The sequence below is a fragment of the Sinocyclocheilus anshuiensis genome, unplaced genomic scaffold, assembly GCF_001515605.1.
Source record: "Sinocyclocheilus anshuiensis isolate Anshui unplaced genomic scaffold, SAMN03320099.WGS_v1.1 scaffold544, whole genome shotgun sequence".
Lineage (NCBI taxonomy): Eukaryota > Metazoa > Chordata > Actinopteri > Cypriniformes > Cyprinidae > Sinocyclocheilus > Sinocyclocheilus anshuiensis.
In genome coordinates this window covers 598571-618140 of record NW_015555763.1, presented here as the reverse complement: position 1 = coordinate 618140, position 19570 = coordinate 598571, and the positions used below count along the sequence as shown (strand labels likewise).

At 38.2% G+C, this 19570-nt stretch overlaps 1 protein-coding gene across 12 annotated transcripts in view; it reads right to left on the bottom strand.

Moving 5' to 3' along the window:
* Positions 1-1190: 1190 nt before the first annotated feature.
* Positions 1191-19570, bottom strand: part of LOC107674080 (NHS-like protein 1) — a 50736-nt gene continuing 32356 nt past the window's right edge. For 6 of the 12 annotated variants that reach the window (XM_016467942.1, XM_016467945.1, XM_016467947.1 and 3 more), the window contains 8 exons: positions 17721-17873; positions 13102-13229; positions 12541-12615; positions 11734-11920; positions 10941-11072; positions 7092-10265; positions 5931-6054; positions 1191-2922 (listed from right to left, as the gene is read on the bottom strand). In XM_016467942.1, the coding sequence (XP_016323428.1) occupies positions 2322-2922; positions 5931-6054; positions 7092-10265; positions 10941-11072; positions 11734-11920; positions 12541-12615; positions 13102-13229; positions 17721-17873 (4574 nt within the window). In that variant the 3' untranslated portion in view covers positions 1191-2321. Of the gene's footprint in view, positions 2923-3593; positions 3705-4709; positions 4759-5930; positions 6055-7091; positions 10266-10940; positions 11073-11733; positions 11921-12540; positions 12616-13101; positions 13230-17720; positions 17874-19570 lie in introns of those variants that run through there. The other 6 variants (XM_016467943.1, XM_016467948.1, XM_016467949.1 and 3 more) reach the window with 5 other exon arrangements.

The following is a 19570-nucleotide window of genomic DNA, read 5'->3' as shown; positions in this document are numbered from 1 at the left end:
TTTAAATCTTCCCATGTGCGGGCCTTAACCTTGCTAACTCTAAAAACATGTCTAAAATAATGAGAGATCAAATGCTTAAGTCTTTTCACTTTGGCTTGTAACTATTTATGTATGTAAGTATAAGATGTTAAGATGTTTTATAATATAATATAAATGTTTTATATTTAAAAGCAAATATTGAAAAAGTTTTGCAGAGTAGGCCTAACAAATGTTTTGGTCTGGGCAAATCTCATAGATAGAGCTTTCTCAAGTGCTCAAAGGCATCATTACCAATTACATTAAGAAATCTTACCTGAAAAGAAGTAACTTTAAAAGTAAAAGTTGATAATTGCGCTATTGAATTTAGCTGTTTTAAAGCTACTCCCTTATTTGGATTGCTAAGACATGTAAATACTCAGTTTGTAAAGTTAAAGTTAGTACAGCACAGTAACTTACCTGTTAGTATAGGGTCTTGTCAGGTTGAAAACTCAGGTGTGCAAATAGGCCTATATGTATAGCCAATAAAATTGTGTTTAAGCAATATTATTAAATCTCCCTTGCTACTAATAGAATAAACGTCTGCCTGTTAAAATGTATTAAACACCCCTGATTCAGTTGCTCCGCATCCATCAACATCAGTGATCGCTCTGTCTGAGGACTAAGGGTGTTTCATCCAAAGGCAGATTTAATTGCGTAAGAGATCACATGTCTACATGTCTGCGGCTTATTTGCATCACTGGCCAACAGCCCACATGTACTGACATTTGGAGAAGTGCTGAAATGCAGTTTAATGTGCTAAAGTGCAATTAAAGTGCAAATAAATAAATTATTTAATTGGTAATCCATATTAAAAACTCACTGTTTCATACTCTGGCCATTCATATAGCAATTTCACAGGTTTTATGTAGTTATACAGTAGTTTAATGATTAAAAACAGCATCACAGCAAACTACTAACATCATTGCAGCAATGTGGACATTTTTGTGCTGGAGCAGAATGTAGATTGTCCTATATTTGGCCAGGCAAGAACTTAAATCTCAGTTAAATCTCAGCAAGGTTAATGGCAATCAGATGTGATTAACCTTTATTACGTCAATGGAGTGTGTCATCCTACTGTAGTCTCTGCTGTAAATATAAAGCTCTGATAAAGTAGATCAGAAATAATATGCAGGTATTTCACAGAAAACAAGTGATTGTTTATGATTAATGCCATATTTTATTTCTTTCACAGAAGCACTTGCATCTCACATGGCCTTTTACCATTTCTCTACGACCATTCTGCTGGTGTTCAGTACTATGGGAAGAAGAACATTCAGGTGTACGTAGTACTAGTAAACAGACTAAACGGTACCTCCCTTTGTAAATAAGAAATATAAAAATGTACAAATTGACATACTGGGCAAATGTGAGACAGACAAATGCAAGAAATTTCTCAGCTTTTAAAGAATAAATAGACCTAAATAGACACTTTGAGTTTCTATAAATGAAACAGAATGGTTGGTAACTATTTTTTGTAAAGGCTGGATTATTTACACTGTTAAAGTATAGAGAACTATTATTATTGTCTAACTGTAAACAGATAAAATCTATTTTAGTTAGTTTAAATTGGCTTGCATTAACTGAATAACGTTCTGTTAAGATAGAGTCCCATCTCTCTCATTGCTCTAACTGAAGATTGTTAGACACAACTGAAAAGAAATGAAAAATGTAAAGGTGCGTAAAATATACATATTTTAAATCAGTCTCTCTAAGCACTTCTTAAAATCTCCATGTCATCTCCACACTCATTCTTTAGCAACTTCACCGTAACCATACAGTCAGTGCCAATACTTAATTGACACCACCTCTTCCACGAATGTGATCTGGATGTGGGTTCTGTGAATTTAGAGTTTAAGTGCTCACTTTGGTTGGGTGCTTCAATTGTCACAGAGGCAGAAACACATCAGCATGGACCATTCAATACAAAATCCCTCAATGACGTTCTGCTTCCATTCATTCATCCCTCAACTTACCACCAAGAAGGTAATGTACATTTCCTTATTCTCCTAACCTGCATACAGCGAGCTAAGAACATTCGATTCATCAAAACCAGTAACCCTCTGTTAATATCACATTTTTTGAGAACACTAATATTTTATGAAAGAAGCTTTCACTCACGGAAAAGAGCAAAACTACGGTTACAGAATTACAGAAACTTTCCCCATTCCTTCGTCTCCCTTATTCTTTGGGGAATGCTATCGGCCAGCACGAGCATGGCCTTCCAGCCAGAGTTTAGACCTCTACGGTCTTCATACTGAATGGACAGCTATCTTTTACAAGCCGTTAGGGTTGAGTTGACAGCCCTAAGTGCTGCCTTGAGCACAGACCATGCTGCTGGAGGATATGGGCAGGGCTAAATGACTCTCAGCGCTAATGCAGCAATCTGTAGACTCGACCATCTCTCCCTCTTTTTCGCAGATGGCAGTCATTGTCCCACTGGGAATGTGGCTATGGCTGTTGTACCGGCTGCTGGCTGCAGAAGGTGGTGTGCGTGAACGCCCATATTTTAGGGTTGTTAGTCCAGCGGTAAGACAGGGCAAGGCTCCCTCCGTACGTACCCACTCTTCATGTGCTCTCCTGCTGCTTGTTGGAGATGTGCACAGTCCATCAGATTGTGTATGCTCTGAATTAGCCCTCTGAAAACGAGGGTCTGTGCATTTGAGAATCTCAGCGGCTGACATGCGGAAGCTGGACTCTGAGCGGCTGCCCTTCTTGAGAAGCAAAGCTTTAAAACTGTCATTGCTCGTGGATGAGCGCCGCAGGTTGCGCTGAATGGAGCCAGTCTGACGTGGCAAGGAAGTTAGGCTGGGGCAAGAGCCTGTTGGAGTGACAGGTGGGGAAGGGAGGAAGTTACGGCAACGTTCCTCTTCAGAGTCTCCACGGCCCAGGACCTTCCTCTTTGACCTGTGAATTAACAGACAGCAGGACAGGTTCTCAGGTCAGCCTTTGGCATGGTTACTGCATGTCTTGCTGTTGATGTTGTTGATACCATGAGTGTAAAATTTCCATTTTGTATCTATAAATAAGTGAAAGTGTGACTCTCATTTGTTATAGGACTGTAAACTGATGCCTCTCTCTACTTAGATAAAAATTTTGGGGAAATTGATTTAGAAGGGATTCAACGTTATAATGAATTTTAGGTTTGAAGATTATCAGTTTTGAATGTTATCAGATAACATTAAATGCCAAGGACACTATGAGGTCTTGGTAGAGGTGAAGTGTGTACATTTTTTGATGTTATAATTATAAGTTTTTCCTGCTCCAGTTTACTATGCACAGAAAAGTAGGTTTGCATAGCTTGACAAATGTGGGTTTAAACTAGTGGTCGACCGATATATCGCCAAGGCCGATATATCGGCCGATATTTGGCATTTTTCAAATATCGGCATCGGCCGATACGTTTTTCTGCTTGGCCAATGTGTTCGAGGCGGGTCTTTTATTTTGACGGCGCTGAGAGCGGCAGCGCCTGAGCACCATTGTCAAATGATTTCAAATTTCTTAAATATTAATTCAAATTAAAAACAAATTATATCGGCTTTATATCGGCTATCGGTCCCCCTGCTTTCCAAGATATCAGCATCGGCTGTCAAAAAACCAATATCGGTCGACCACTAGTTTAAACAGGTTTAAGGGGCGGGACTATTAGATGTTCATCCAATGGCAGACAGAGGGAGTACTTGGGAGACCTGTTTGAAAACAGTCATTTTCACAATTCAGATGATAGAAATTGTGCATTTCATATTTAAAGATTAAAAAGAAAGATACTACTACTGTCTACTAGATACTACAGAACTAGATACTACTACTTTATTGCTTTTATTATCTTGTATGAGTTATGATAAATCATTTTTGTATTCTGCTATACCCTTAGAAAATAACTTTGCATTTAAATACTTCCACATCTATCGCCTTGTTTTGGCCTTTGTTTTGGCCGCAGAAGCATGGTAGCGGACTTTGTCTTGAACGCACTTCATTCCACGAAACATTTATTCCTTCTTCTTGTTTATTTAGGTAAATAATTGACCAACAAAAAACAAATTACAATTAAGATACAGATACAGATTATACCAAACGAAACTCGTTCCAAAAAAGGGATTCTACAAACAAAAACGTATGAAGTGGTCAAAAAATTATGTCTGACCCACTTCCTTTCTTCCGGCATACTGCCGTCCTTATGACGTTTGCAATTTTCTTTCTTAATAACAAATTGAACTAAACAAAACACAAACAAATAATATTTAAACATAAATAATATAAAATAAAAAATACACTTTCTTAAATGGCTACAATACGCCATGTTTCCTTAAGATTCAGGACATCATGTTCCCTTAAGGCTGTTTAATCGGAGCACTTGGATGTTAGCTCTTTCTAGGCATTAAACTTTTATTCACAGAAATTAATAATGACAAAAGTTCTAAGAATAACAGTGCATCATGTGCTTTTTAGTTCTGTCCTAAAACACTATGACAGTCATACCAGAATAATCTTCCCAGCTCTGTGTTTGCTTACTTTCAGGTTGGTTGAAATACACAGTCCATTTAACTTTTAACCTAACTAAATGTGTTACACCACAATACAAACACTGTGAAGCAGAGCTTGGGGATTCTTACTGGAGCTACTGGATTATGGGTGTAATCTGACCCTAGCCAAACTACAGGGAGACAACACCAGCCAATGACTTGATTACTTACCAGTCCAATCCCCACCTGTAATTGGATGTTCATGTTCTGTCTACATAGACTGCTCCAGACGACACATTTAGACAAACGATTCAACACAAACGCATGAACACATGATACAACTCTAATAACATTAAAATTGAATGTTTAAAAGATTGTCATAAAAGTCGGTATAATAAACGTTGTCCAGACCATCCAAAATACCAGGGTCATGGATATTATAAATTAATAATATTTCAATACAAAGAGATACTAAAAGACATTCTATAGAACTTTGATGCACCACACAAACAAATAAATGTAAAAATTTGTTTGTATAAATTGAACATTTCTATATTAATTTATTATTTCTTAAAAATATATTGTATTATTAAATGTATTATAAATGTATTATTATTCATTTCATATTGATTCTGATGAGAGAATGAATAGACTGATTCACAGACTGATTCATCTGTTGTCAGGGTTGTGCACCATTAAAATTTAATTTTAATTTAAAGAAGTATTAAAGCTGAATTCAAATGTAATAATTACTGTAATTGTACATAGAGTTGACTAAAAGTATAGTTTTTAATAATGCATTTAGTTTTTCAGTATGAATAACCCATAAACATAACATCTATAAACACACACACTATATGGACTAATATTTATTTTGAGATGTTCTGTGGCATAAATAAAAATCAGTTTGATGGCCAAACTTGTCTTTATGAGGAAAAAAAGACAGTTAAATCCTCTTCCTGTAATTATTAGCCAGTTCAGCTAAAATTCTGAAGTTTGCTCAACCCTGTTTATTAGACAAAAACAAAGTTCTTTTTGATGATCTGTTCACTAATCTTCTTGAAATGAATTGGGACAACAGAATGAGTGAGGATTAAATATTCTGACACTTCCTGAATAAACTATGTCCGGTGTTTATACAGGTCAATACAAATATAACACAATAATACTTTTTATGCAAATGTATAAAACTTTCATTCATGTTGAGTTGTGCAAGAGAAACTAACTAACAGTTTGAAGCTTTTTTTATTATACTGTATATACTGTATATTCATATATACACAAAGTAAATTATCCATTGTGATCATACATATTATGATCTTGTAAACCTTTTAACCTGCATTGCCTTTTTAAGCGCAGTAGTTTTTATGCTTATATTTATCCAAATAACATTTTTACTTCTTATGCATAATGCAGGCTTTACGAACTAAATAAATGAAAACATCACATTACCTATGAATGGCAGCAAAGAGGTCCTCTGTAGTACGGGGACGGACAGGCGTCACCATCTCCTCCACAGCCTCTCCGTTAGTGTTAGCGCTAGATGCGCTTTCAGTGCTCGAGTCAAACACGGCACCTACAACCCACACATAAACACTCAGCTTACCTCTCAAAGTGAGAAGAAACAATGGAGACTGAGCCTACACTGACTGAAAATCAGAAAGGCACAAAACCCATGTGGCAACAGACATTTTCTGCTCCTTAAATTATTCACACTCCTTTGGTAGTCCTGCTGTTGTGCAATAACTGCACTTTAGTGAGCACTGCAGTGGCTTGAGAATATTATAGTCTAAACCCGCTAACCATCATACACTCAAGGGCTCTCATTCAACTTTCTTAGCTCATTCAAGGGTAACTAGTTATGTAACAGATAAAAAGAATCATAGAGTTGCAGTCAATCCTGCAGCATGTAAAACAAGACCTGTGTGGGTGGTAATGAAGAACATCCACTGCCTTCACTCACAAGGGGGGATGCATGGGAGGGTTGGAGGTGTGTTGATAGAAGTATATTAAAGGGGTCATATGATGTTGCTAAAAAGAACATTATTTAGTGTATTTGGTGTAATGAAATGTGTTTATGCGGTTTAAGGTTCAAAAAACATTATTGAGGTATTCGGCCAATCACAACGCACTGGATAGCTGGCCAATCAGAGCACACCTCGCTTTTCAGACCGATGAGTTTTGTAAAAATCGACGCGTTTCAGAAAGGTGGGGCATAGAGGAGAAACAATAATGTACAGTATGTGGAAAATAATGTGTTTTTTTAACCTTAAACCGCATAAACACATTTCATTACACCAAATACACAAAATAATGTTCTTTTTAGCAACATCATAAGACCCCTTTAAACCAATTTACTTTTAACTTTTTTGGGAGAAGGAAAGTGATAATGATCATTGAGGCTAGGAAATACAGAGCGCTTTCTGATCCATAACCTAATAAAAACAATATTATTTAATAATTCATGGAAAAAAAAATGCAGCTTTGCAGATGGATGTAAAGCGTAAATTTGAATGCATGATCAAATGGCACAATCATTTATTCTGCACACTAGAGTGATCCTCCATACACAGAAACTTTCTCACTTTTAGGCGGTAATAAAAAAGCCCTTACCATTTTCCTCATGTTCATCCTCTTTAAAGCTGATGGATCCAGAGCTGCTGCTTGAACCATCATCTGATGTACTTTTATCATCACAGAGTCTAAAGTCTTTGTCACTCAGGCCGAGGTCATGCTCATTAAGAATGAGATCAGAGAGTTTCAGCTCTTGCAGACTGCTTGATGACAACTCACTGCTGAGAGACAGTCTGCTTTTGACCACAGGGGTTGAAGAGTCTGAGTCACTCTCCTCCTCCATTTCAAAGTCTAAAGAAATTGCTTGCAAATTAACTGTGTTTGTCAAGGTTGTGCCATTCATTTGCCCTGACTCAAGTGTCTTTTCTGCATCATGAAACTGTTGAAGCTTGAGTCCATTAGAGACAGGTAGGTGTATGATGGGTGGTATAATAAGGGAAAGATTGGGCTTCTTAGGTGATATAGGAGGCTTCTGTTTCAGCTGAGAACTTTGAGGAGAAGCTGAGGAGTTTGTGCATTGCAGAAGCTCATGGGAAGATAAAACTGGAGATGTCTCAGAAAGTTGCACTGAAACATTCTGCCCAGTATTGCTGACATGTTCATCTGGGCCAGGAGGTAAAGAACCATTTGATGCCTCAGGAAAATCTTGTATAAATTTGTTCACTAAATATTCATGTTCAGATGTATCCGTGCCATTTTCGGACTGACTAACACAGATAGCATTCACTGTTTGCGCTGTAGTCTCACTTTCCAGGGACTTTCCTGAGTTTGTTTCAAAATGGTTGTGTGCTTGGTCATCAAAATCATCAAAACTGACTGCTGTAAAAATATCTTCTATTTGCTTGAGCTTGACAGGTCGTAGCTGCACCATCTGAAGAGCTTGGGCAGTGATTATTGGTCTCTGAGTCTTTTCTTGCTCTCCAGTGTGGTTGATGTTTAGTGCTTTTTCAATTTCCACAGCCTTCTTAAGTGTAAGACAACTCTCTGTGTTCAAAATGGCTGCTGTCTGAAGACTCATCTCAGGTAATGATGGAGGAGGTGGAGGAGGAGGAGATAGAATGAACAGTGCAGGTTTGGGAGGAAGAAGTGAAGGAGGTGGAGGACTATTTGTACCTTCATTTCTTGACAGAGATTCAAAAACCTTTGGTGGGGGAGGGGGGAAATCAATACAGGCACACTTTTCAGATGTTGTGGATGAATCTGAAAGTAAATTATGTCTCTCTTCCAAGTCAGGTAGAAGAGGAAGAGGTGAGGTTGATTCTACCATAGCTGCTGTTGGAGAGCAGTAAGTGGGGCTGGTTGATCCACATGATGTAATGGTCATATCAGGTAGAGGTGGAGGTAGCAGTATGTTTCTGATGGAATCTGAGGTGTTAGAGGACAAGGATGTAGAGGAGGACGACACAGAAGACCGCAGGGAGGACTTTCTTTCGGGCACTTTTGGTTTTGGCCTCCCTGCAGGAGATTTTGCTGTTATTAGAGAAGTAACTGGGGTGCCTGCAGTTGGAGTGTTGGACTGACTTGAATAACCACTTGATGGTGATGTCAGACGATGAACCTTGTCAGGTGATGAGGCCAGTTTTGACTGAATCCCACTACTGTTGCAGTGGGACGATGGAAATCCGATGTTGTAGGATGCATTGGCCATGTTTACTTGATTCTCCTCAGCACTATCAGATCTTGTGATTTGGGAGGAGAGATCCTGGTCAGACCGTGGACTTTGGTAATCCACGTAGAAGTCCCACGACTCTGCATAATCTGAGCGCTGACTGCTGCAATCACTGTGTGTAGGTGTGACCGGACAAAAAGCAGCTGGTGCAGACATCCCTCTGCTTGCTGCACTTGTGGTGCTCTGGCTTCTGGGTCGAAGTACCCAAGGGTCTTCAAACCCACTGCAGGGTGCCTGTTCAGAGCAAGATGCACTATGAGTTTTTAGGTTAAGCTCTAAGGATTGTTGGAGGCTGCAGATCAACTGCTCACTAAGGACTGAGCCATTTTGATAAGGCTTCCTCTGAGGTTTGCGCCTTAATGAATCAGTCCTCGCTGGAGGGAGTGGGGGCTTCTTGGCTTTCCGCAGGGAAATGCTGTGAGTCAGGGAGCGGTTGCTGTGCAGACTTGCATTATCCCCTTGACTGTGGTGGTCCTTGCACTCATATAAACTGTGCTTTGCATCTCCTGCTTTATTGATGGAGCCATGACTATGTGACTTTAAACCAGAGTCCAGACGCATGGAGGTGTAGTAACCTTCGTTGTCAACAGAGAACAATGAGCTTGAGTCCGTCTTGCTGGGAGAATGTTCCTCACTGTTGTATATATGGCTGACAGGTGAGGAGCAACTTGAGGTGACATTGTCCTTTGAAGATACATCATACGTCCACTGGTCAGTGGTTAGAGTGCTGCAGCTTTGATTGCTGCTCTCCGAGAAGTTGGAATTCCTGCGGACACAGTTATGACTGCTGCAGTTTCTGCCATCAAGTGTGCTGCACTGGGACTCAGTCTCTGTATGGATCCCGGTACAGAGGGAGGTTGTGGATTCGTAACAGGAGGAGACAGCCGACAACAAGGCATCAGCAGTATTAAGCAACTGGGCTGAGGAATGAGGTGATTGCATCTGGTTATCCTCTGTCCTTTTGTGTCCGTAAAGAATGGAGTTCTGTAGTGCACCACTGAGACTGAACAAGCTTGGGCTATTATTTTGGTCAGAGCCTTGGTCATTTGGATTTTCAGCAAGCTCGGGGCTGTTTAATGTACTGCTTCTGGAATCGGACAGCATATGCAGTGATGATGAGGAACCATGCTGCATGTCAAACTGGTAGGACAAGGAGCTTGTAGAGCCATAATTCATCCTGTAGGGGGAGCTGTTGTACTTTGGTTCACAGTGTTGATGTTGGATGTGACAGCCTTGTCGTGGCAAACTGTGAAAGCTCTGACCACTGTCATTAAGCCGAGTGTAGCTACTTCCATTACAGTCACTCATGGTGGAAATGCTGCTTGAGGAGGAGATGCTGGCCATTTGGGCGGCAATTCCGTGGCCTCTTTGTGCTCTGATTCTGCGTACTGAGGGAGGAACAATCTTCACCTCTTCTGTTTGGCAGCTGGAGTCACGGGTGTCTGAGCGTCTCAGGGTGGAGTTTACGCTGCCCACTCGACTGAGGGTGGAGTACTGATCTGCCACACACATCGAGTGAATACTGTCATCTTGTTCTTTATCTGCTGTAAGACAATAAGGAATGGGAATTATAGATATAAGGTGTATGTTTGCCCTTGATTGTCTTTCCTAATGATTTTATAGTTATCAAAAATAATTGTAGTTAAAATATTTAAAAAAAATATACAGAATATAGTAAAATATAAAAAATAATCAGTAAAATAAATAATAATTCACTAAAATCAATTAAATAATAATTCAGATTTAAAAGTATATACTATCTAACTTAAGCTTCCACATGTATTAAAGATGCATTCAGTAATTGTATCTTTAGTTGGCGTTAACATGGCAGTCATCTTGGACTACACCGACACCTAGTGGCCTAAATGCAATATCATGCTGAAAAAGAAAACTTTTTTAATTACCAATGCCATTGCACAAATGCTATATTAGCAGTCAGATTAATGCATTTCCACCAACAAAAATGTCCAACAATGGGTCATGGCAGCCCTAGGAGGTGACACTCAATGTAAAATAAAACAGCTTTTATTAGACTACTGATATGACTGGACAGATTTTTGGTTTGGGGATATATATTTATTTAATTAAAGTACTCTTCATTCCTTCATGTATAAAACTTCTAATTACTGAATGCTAAAAAATTACTGAGTGCAACTTTAAATTGTTTGAGAGGGGTGCAAAGTACTGTATAGGACTGCAACAGTGAATAGGAATCATACCTAGTTCAGTCTGGATGTTATCAAGAGCTCCTGTTATCGTCTTTCTTCTTTGCACCCTCTTGGGTCTTCGTATTATGGTATCAGTGTTTGCTGCGGAGCGACGGAAGCTGGCCTGACGGTCAAAGTTCTCACCTAAAGATGTCAAAACACAAAACCATTGCTTATTAATAGCATGCCTCATGCTAAGACTGAGCACAACACTACACTGCAGTTAGGGATGCACGTAATATCACCAAACAAAATGCATGATATATCTACAAATAATACAGACAGATTTCTTTTAATTGATCAGTTTTTGTCCATATTGGGTATATATATATATATATATATATGTATACTTTTGAAGGCGCTATATAAAATAAATGTATTATTATTATTATTTGTGTCAATATTGGCTATTTAATTGTACATGCTCATTTTCCCTATTTTTACATTTAGATTACCTTTGTCATCATCTTATGCTCACACTAATAATTTAATAACACTGTTAAATGTAATTTTGAGCAGATCTGAAATTAATATCTATTTTACTTATTATAACATGAAAATTATAACAATTATAACATGAAAATGATTATTGGCTAATTGGCCAGAGTTTTTAATATTGTTGCAGCCCTAATTGTAGCTGAAAAGAACTGAAATAATTAGAGGAACCCACTGAAATTATTATTAACCCAATGTCCACATTAACTGTTTAGTAAAAAAAAATGTGATTAACCACAGAGAAGTTAAGGCCACTGCTCTAAAAACTTCAAGCTTCAAGTGATATTTCATGATTTAACAATGGATGTACCTGTAATGTTGATGGGAATGATATTAGTGGCCACCAACTGGGCCTGTAGTCTCATCTTCTCCTCAGGAGTGGGCAAAGGTAGACAGCTGGTCCAGCTTCTCTGGATGTCCGGGTCATGTTCCAGCAGAGGGGTCTGAGGCGGCATCGAGTACACAAGCTTCTCCTCTTCATTAGGTGACTCTGAAGCCTGGACACAACACAAACAGGCTGATTTAATGAGGTCAGGCTTCAGTGAATGATAGCCTAGCCAATGCCCAGTGATAGGCATTGTCTGATATTTCGTCATTTCTACTGATAAATCACTTAAGTGCTTTTCAAAATGAGCAAAGTAAAAAAGATTCTTGGAGTGCATTTCCCTCCAGTAACGTCGGGTGACTGAAATATTTCTCTGAGCAATAAGCCCAGGGGAGCCCTGAATGGAGGAGAGCTACTAAATTATTCATGCTAATTTGAGATCAGTGTTACAGTCAGTGTATTCAACCATAATGTGTCTCGATAATCTTTTATGTTATTTTATTTTTTTTTTTGGCAAAAACTAATTGGATTCTATTGTTCTGCTTTGCATAACCAGTTCTGATAAATTTGCAAGATTGCTTGAGGGAAATACACAATCTAATTATGTATTAATGTCTAATTTGTGTAATCTACCATACTTGACTAAGTCTTTGAGGTGAAAACACACTCACGGCGGGTGACTAGCACTAGTAGGTTTTGTATGAAGATGCAATGAGGACTTGTTAGGATCTGAAACCACCCTTCACAATGTACAGCGCTACCACTGACTAGCAACTGCAGCAAAAGCTGTACCTTTCTTTTCCAAGGTCTCAAATGACAGCAGAGAGAGAGGCAAGACTGTGATAGGCAGTCTAGGACTTTAAACCGCTTGGTGAGAGGAAAGAAAATTTGAAAATAAAAGAACAAATCAACATAAAGTAAAGTGAGACATTACCTTTATTTAGGATTACAGAATGTGGAACAAATATTTTCTAGTTCTACTCATTTATTATAGTGCTATACTTCACTGCTAGCATGCATACAGCCACTAGTGGGCAGTGCAAAACAAGTGACCCAAATCATGAGTTCATTTAAAGTATTTAGGAAAAAAAGGCCGTTGTCTGTTTCATGAACATATGAGCATTTAATAGATTTCATTATAATACAATATAACATTTAATCAATTCTTGGACTACATAATTAAAAGCCATTTCCACTGACAGGATTTTGGTGATAATATGGTGAAATTGATTATAAATGGCATGACATATTGCATAGCCAAACAAAATTAAAGTTGTTTTTTTCTCTAGCAACAGCATGTATGTGAATGTAAAGAGAAGTACTGTGTTTCAGTTAGTGTTAGGTTAGGTTTACCTTCTTTTTCTTCTCTGTCTTCTCCTCATCCAGGTGTACATTTTCACAAAGGCTGGTTGCAGATAATGCAGGGCTTTGGGAGTAGTACTGGGAGCTGTGGAATCCATCTTTCCTGAGCTTGTCGCACTCTGGAAAGGTAAGCATAACCATCCAATCAAATAACAATTTGTTGTGTTAATGAGTATGTAAAGACTACTAAACACAGATCACAGGCCTATAGCAAGAATGTAAACATCAATTCATGCTACATTGTTGTACACTGCACATGCAGTTCAAAGAAAAATTGTATTAATCAAACAGGCTATAAAATCAAATATTTATTTTTTTCAGGCAAAAATCACCCTGTGGAGAACTAAATGAAGCAATAAAAAGCAAAGTAAAAAAACAGCTGCAGTGCACATGTTCTATAAGTGGAAGGACTACTCATCAACAGAATTTAAATAAATGAAACACATAACTGTTTTTGAGAACAAATGAGAATGATTAAAGTATTTTTAGCCAGCATAGAATGCATCGTGATAAGCACACTGCAGAGAAGATATTTCACATAAAGGCTAATGACTCTTGTATCACACTCAGCAGATTACTGAACAGCTGCAGAGCCAGTGTCCTTTTGCCCTCAGTGCAGAGGGCAATTACACAATGAAAGACAGTAGTGGGCTTATGCTCTAGGAATGAAAGAATGATAGATACAACGATAGATATAATGATACATAGATAGATTTCTGTCACTAAGACATCCAGCCAAATAAAAGAGTAGTGTCTGTTTTTACTGTAGTTCAACCTGAAAATGTCAGAACTGGCTGTTGGGTTATGGATGGCCTGCAGAGTGGGGGTCTTCGCCTCCACCTAATGCCACTGACATTTCCATTTCTTTCAGCTGATCACCTCCTCTGGCACCTTCATTATGAGTGCCTTCTGAGAAACACTATTAGCTATTCTCTCTCTCCATTTCTCGCTCTCTCTCGTCTGTCTTTTTGCAGAGCTCAATGTAATCACCTGATCTTTCTGCAGTATCTCATGATAAGATGTGGCACCTTATCCAGCGTAGCTTGCAGTTTGCACAAAATGCACAACATCTCAGCTGTTTACTGTCTTGTAGTCTATAAAATGTAAGCAAAGCAATGCTTCAGTCCTACATCCGCTTTCTGTATTTTCACTTAAGAAGGCCTAGTGAGAAAAACGGATTACTACAGGATATAAACTGATAGTTTTTTTCATGGCAAACAAATCCCATTTCAGTCACTACATGCTGTAAATAAATATGAATCCAATGTAAAACTCTGTTCAACATAAGAATGAGAGTAGAAGATATTAATAATGCATAGAGGATGGTAATAATCTTAAAGGGATAGTTCACCCAAAAATGAAAATTCTGTCATCATTTACTCACCCTCAAGTAGTTCCAAACCCGTATAAATTTCTTTGTTCTGCCGAACAGAAAGGGAGATATTTTGAAGAAAGTTTGTAACCAGGCTGTTTTGGGGCACCATTGACTTCCATAGTAGGAGAAAAAAATACTATGGAAGTCAATGGTGCCCCAGAACTGCTCTGTTTCCCACATTCTTCAGAATATCTTCCTTTGTGTTCTGCAGAACAAAGACATTCATACAGGTTTGAAACTACTTGAGGGTGAGTAAATTATGACAGAATTTTCATTTTTGGGTGAACTATCCCTTTAAATGTGTACTGCATATGGCACTGACCAGGTGACTAGACAGTTCAGTAACACAAACCTGCAATGTCAGCAAGCCTGCAAACAACATATATATGCTAGTAGGAACAGCTTGGCCTGCATTCTTAATGTATATATTAATATATATGTCTTACACATATGCTGGACAGAGGCAAGAGGCTCACTTAGATTACATGAATTTGAAAGCACAGCGAATCATCACTGAAACCAGAAATAAGCTTTGTGTTTCTCACACTGCATATAATCAGAAGCACATTAATGTAGAATATAAAAGTGTTGGTGTGTTTAAAGAGGCTTATAATATTACTTCACAGCATGCTAATCAGTAAAAACTCTACTGGAGTCAATAATTATAATTAGCTGTGCATTTTGAGCTGTGATTAGTGAGTAGAGGCTCATACAGGTTAATATGTTAGTAGCTCAAAGAATGAAGGATAGACAAAGAGTGAGACCGAGAGCATGTGTGAGGGATTTAATCTTTAAGAGGACTTAACTTCAAACCTTTCACTTTACCTCTCACTTCTCATCTTACTGCAGGCAGCATGGACAAAAACAGTTTACTGCCCATAACAAGTACTTTATGTTTTTAAAAGCAGCTTCGTCTACCATCTAAGAAGGGGTTAAAGGAATAGATCAGGCAAAAATTAAAGTTCTGCAATCATTTATTCACCTTTAAGTCATAAAGTGGAATGACTTTCCTCTGTTGTATGAACATCTAGCAAAACATCTCATTTTGTGTTGATCTTCATTGGAAGGAAGAATGTTTTAAAGATTTGGAATGACATGAGGGTGAAGGTATCAATGGATGATAGTAACTGATTGTTGCAAGGTTACCAATCAGTTATCAAAACCTATATTGTCAATAAAAATTGATTGTTGTACAGCTGCAGTGCCTGCAGTCGACTCTTAATTGCCACATTGTGATTCATAGAGTGAGAGGAAAAACATTCAAAAGCTGTGATGTGGGTGGTCAATGAATGCAAATTAGATTAAAATATATATATATAATTCATGATTATAACAAATAGACAGACAACAGCCATGACCCTGCCAAAGCTCATTGGGAAAAAGGGGAAAACAGACATTTGGTGTGCCACCTGCTGCCCCGGCTGGAGCCAAGACATCTCACAAACACACACTGGTATATTAGGATTCCAGAGCACCTTGGATGACTAGTTATTTAGGAAATAGCAAGGTAAAATGAGAGAATTTAAGAGGAGTCATCAAAGTAACATGTATCTGGTTTCCAGATACAAAGGGAAGTGATGTTGTTCACTGGTATAAGATAATATACCCAAGTGCAGCAGAAGGTCAAATGACGAGGACATATGCCATTAGGCTCTACTGAAGCTGGTTTGGGAAGGTATTTAAAAATCCCTGTGGCGAGTGTATTGATACAAGGTAACATGAACCAGAAAACAGGCAAAGACACAAAACCAGGAAGATTCAGAAACAGAGAGCGTAAAGTCGACAGGAAACATCATTCACGATCCATTTTACTTCCATTATGTCAAATATTTCCAAGTGGAACAAATGGACATAGACATTAAGTGTTCATGTGTATGGTGGTACTTCATGGAATCATTTGGTAATTGGTTCATATTTTTAACCACTATTTCAAACATCTCTCCAAAATTGTGTGTCTAATTTTGTGGAGGACATGCATTTGTTTACAGTATATATATAGACAATTTGTGTTCTGTGCTCCTGTGCAAGAACTTTTTGCAGTTTTGCAGTCAGATTGCATTTGAAAGTGGAAAATGACCATTTCCTGCCGACCCTCCCTACTAATGTATCCCTACTAATGCTTCTTTTTCAAATGTATTGTTACTATTGTCAAAAACTTTATTGAAGTAACATTAACTGGCAATAAGTTGGCTTTCAAAAGATTTTAGAAATGTTTCATTACAGTAATCTAAAGCATTGGTTTTCAGTCCACAACAGTGCACATTTTTATGTCTTTATTATTAACACACTTGATTCAGATCATCAGCTCATTAGAACTCAGCTAATGCCAGGTATAGCCTACACTACATGATTTTAGGCCCGATTTTCACTTGCTGACATGCTTTTTTGGAGATCACAGATGAAAGCCCAAAATCTGAGGCAAATCTGTGCTCCTTCATGTGAGTGACAGTCACATAGTGTGAATTATCAAAGATGCGATCTGAGTGAAGCACCAATGCGTTGCCTATGCCTGAGAAATATTTAGCAGGCTAAATATCTGGACCTGTCTGCAATTCAGAGTGTTGCATTGTGAAATGTGTTTTGGCTGGAAATGACATTGGCGACAACCTACAGCTAACGAGAGAGTAAGAGACAGGGCAATGCGTTTATGTGTATCTCATGTATACGTTTTGTAAATGAGACAGACTTGTTGGGGATTCTTCCTAGTGAAATATTGCGTAATGTATGACCCCCAGTCACTGATCCATCGTGTAATGTGCAATCCACAGCAACTTTATGATACCCAAAACAGCCTTGATCTGACAATCGTGTAGTATATGAGCGGCATAAGAGAGACATACAAGATGTGCAGTGCTATGGGTCTGCAGGACCGGGATTACAAAACACAGACCTAAAACAATGCCTAAATAGCTATTTTGTGGAGTTGAAGCAGGGTTATAACATTTGCATCACAGGCAGTATACTGTCAAAATGATCTGCTTCATTACAGGGTAAAATGGTTGTGCAAGGGAACTTTCTGCACAGTGGTAATGTTATCTTCATTATAATGGTCAGTGGTCTGTAACACAGAAATCACATATCCTTCTGCAGTGCATTTTGTATTTGCTGATTATATGAAGCAATTATGATGAATCTTATCTTCTAATGAATCACTGCTTGTACTGTTGAGATTATAATTGTGTTTTGCATTTTAAAAAAATAAAGAGAAAAAAGTAGTGTAGTTTTTGTCTCTGACCTCTGAGGGCTGTTTTCAGGTTGACTTTGGCCTGACGGTGAAGGTCCTCGACGCAGGCTGGTCTGGATCCTGGCAGGAAGACATTCTCCTGTTGGTGCCAGGGGGCTGTGTAGTGCACCGACCACTTGCTCTCCTCATCTAGACTGGACACCGCTATAAGAAACAAGGACACATTCAAATTCAACATGTTTAAAGGAAGAAGGTCAGTGGTTTGTGTAAAAGTGCATTGCAGCTGCTTAGGTTTACAGGTAGACTGATGAAAATGGTATATATAAAAATATTTACAGTGTCTTTTTTGTAAATAACAAATGGGAGACATTAAATTAAAGTGCACTATACTTTTGTGTTGCTCTACCCTGCTGAAAGACCAGCTTTGTCCAGAATGAGCTTCCATTGATGGTCCAGGTTGGTTTATGCTCATTAGTGTCGGTTAAACTGGTAGACTATGGGCAGGAAGTTCTTTGTGGTGAAGCTACAGTAGTTAACCATGGAAATGTTGGTTCAGATAGTTAAGACGCCCATTAAGGACACAACATATGTGACTAGAAATGTGCGTCTTTTCAATGAAAAAACCTGAGTAACATTGTCTTTTAGGACTATTTAGGGGTGCATAATTATACAGTACAGGTACATTGCTGATAATAGTGATATTTGTTTTTTAGTTGTACATATAAATTACCTTTGACATCATTTAACACTCAAAGTTAACCTTCAATAAATACTAATATTAGTAAATCTCAAAATGAAAATTCAGCCTTCATATTTTCATTTATAATTTTGACTAAGTTCCCTTAATTAGCATTTAATTATTTTGTTTATTTTTTTGTGTATTGTGTCTTTATTTACTTATATACTATACATAAAACAGTACAATTATATTAGTGCAATTATAATATTGGACATAACAACAAAATAATTACTGGCTTATTGGTATTAGCCAGAATTTTAAGATTAGTTTAAATTCTAATCAACTCAATCCAGATGTCAGCATGAGGAGATATAATTCAGACAGAAAGGAAAACTCCGCCTGTGGCTGCTGCCGCTGGGCACACGAGATTTGGGAGCTGCAGTCATGTACGGTCTCTTAGGCTCCCTCAGAGAGAACACATGAAAAACTGCACGAGGGGCCGGGCCAATCTAACACTTCTGCACCACTGCGTCTAAAGACACTGGAGACATACTTGTCTCTGGCTGGTGCCTTGACAACCCACATTAAACGATCGATTATGCCAAGGCTCTCTGTGTAAGATTAACCAGGTCAGTCTTATCAATGCATTTTTTTCCATACAAAACGTATGTCAGTGATTATAGATTATTCACTATAAGAGTTTCCTCAAGTGCAAGAGGTCATAAGAGAGTACTAGGTCATGAGTTCAAAACACATGAAGGTAGAATTCACTTGTGCAAAACATCAATGGCTCTGTTGTAAAATATCCTAAGGCTAATTCAAATGTGTAAACAAGTGCAGAACAGATGTAATCTAAAATTAGATGTACATTTACAACAATGAGTTTTTATACTGTATATAATAATCTACACATATACACACATACATATAATCTGCATTATTTGGTGAACACTTAAGGTAGAATATATTAAAAATGACCGAAATAGGCATCACAGCATTACATCACCAATAAACTTCACTTAAAGTTGCAGAACAAGGTCACTATAAGGAGACCAGTGCCCTGCTATAAAAGGAAACTCACAAACAAATGTAGCACATCGCTCCGAATCAGATGCATGCAACCCACAGCAGCAGTGATGAATAACCCCACACCCCAAACTACTTGAGTCTACTTGACCTTGAGCTGCACAAGCAATAAAATAAACCAGAACGGGCAGAGTAC